Genomic DNA, 1,759 nt, shown 5'->3' with positions numbered 1-1,759 from the left:
ACCAAAAATCGATGGAACCAATCGAGCACATCCCATGTTTCTTCTTGGGCTGCATAGATAAGACTTCCCTTTTTAGCTAGATATAAAATGATAAAGAAACTGTTTAGAATTTCAAAATTGTTCACTTTTTTAATGAATGTTAGAATTATTAATTTTTGTTCACGTTTTTAAAAACCTGTTCACATTTTTTTAAAATGTTATAATTTTTTTTTAAGAAATCACTTTTTTCATAATCTTCATTTTTTATTTTATTTTAAAAACTCCTAATTTCAAAAAAAAGGAATTTCAAATATTGTTAAATTTTTCAAGTAAATTCATAATCTTGAAGATTTATTCAAATTTCCAAAATATGTTTAGAATATCATTTAAGTTCTCACGTTTTCAAAATTGGTTCACGTTTTTTCAAAAAACATTCACAATGTTTTGGATTTTATGTTTTCCGTGTTTAAAAAAACAGCTCAGAAAGTGAAAATTTGTTTAATTTTTCGTTCATGCTTTTTTATTATTATAAAGTAACTCAAAATGTGCAACTTCGCTACAGTATGTAAGGTGCTACCGTATGGCTGTTGGAGAGTCCATGAGAATATATTACATGTGCCGTTACAGAACATTTTGTACATTTATATTAACATGACAGTGCTAGTGTGCTTGGCCAGTTAGATTGCCCTATGCGCCCCGCTGCTGCTGGACGCAGCGAGCAGCTTATAAGAGGTCCCAGCGCCACTTCGTTCACTCTCGTGAGTGAGACTGGATGCGGAGCGTCGACGGCTGTTAGGGAGATTCAGATTGATTACTCGCGGACAGATCGTGTGCGGCACCAGCTCCAGTTTTTGCCGAAAAAGGGTTTCCCCCGCTTTGTATACAAAGCAACCAACCGATACATCCAACGATAGGTACTGGGGCGGAAGCAGCACAGTCACGCCCAAAAAGAAAAAAAAAATAAAAAATACAAGAGAAACAAATGCCAACAACGGCGGATAGACGAAAACGAAGAAGCAGCCTCGTGGCTGCTGCACCCACCGGAGATTGCCCACCAAGCTCCAGCCTCCGAAGCACCGGGATGAATCAGCACCTCCAAGAAGGGACGCGACGAAAACGACGCTGCTGCCAAGGCTTTCCCCCGATACGCTGTGAGGAGAGAGGAAGGGTAGCCCTGACACCCTCTAGAAAGTTCCGGCGGTATTCACAAGCGCCACCGCATCGGTGTCGGTCAAGCCAATAGGGATTTCTCCCGATCCCAACCTTCACCTCAGGCACTCCAGAGCTCACCACCAAACAGACCCTCACCCTGCGCCAACCCGGACACGAAGCTTCGCACACCGTCTCACACCGGTACCGTGAAGCATGGTCCGCACAAAGAAGAAGAGGAGCCGGGACTAGGGCAGTAGCACCGTCCGCATGCGGGAGGGCCCCACCTCCACCGTCTTCGACGGTAGCTGACCGGACGCAATAGTAGGAACATACCAGGCCCGTGTCCAAGACGGTAGCTGACCGGACGCTGCAGCCGGAACGCCGTGGACGCCACCGCCCCTGTCCAAGCCGCTCCCCTGCCTCCCCGCACAGAGAGCCGCCAAGTGGAAGCACCACCACCACGCGCACCGCCGGCCATCACCACCAGGTCGCCCGACCACCATCGGCCAAACCGCACCATCGCCGCACGCCCGCAACGTAGAGGAACCAGCGCAGCCGCCAGCAACCCGAAGCCGGACCCCAGCCGCCGCCCACGCCGCCCGCAGCCCGCGCCGCCTGTCGGGCGGAT

General features: G+C 48.3%; 1 protein-coding gene across 1 annotated transcript; it reads right to left on the bottom strand.

Annotated features, from left to right (window-relative positions):
- Positions 1–327: 327 nt before the first annotated feature.
- On the bottom strand, positions 328–1,759 carry LOC123043339 (uncharacterized; the record flags this gene model as incomplete). Its single annotated transcript, XM_044465759.1, is given in 1 exon segment — positions 328–1,759. A coding segment is annotated over 1 exon segment (383 nt), but the record flags the coding sequence as incomplete, so codon positions are not given.

This window comes from Triticum aestivum, chromosome 2B (genome assembly GCF_018294505.1).
Source record: "Triticum aestivum cultivar Chinese Spring chromosome 2B, IWGSC CS RefSeq v2.1, whole genome shotgun sequence".
Classification (NCBI taxonomy): Eukaryota; Viridiplantae; Streptophyta; class Magnoliopsida; order Poales; family Poaceae; genus Triticum; species Triticum aestivum.
The sequence above is the reverse complement of the archived record's forward strand: the minus strand, read 5'-3'. Positions and strand labels throughout refer to the sequence as shown.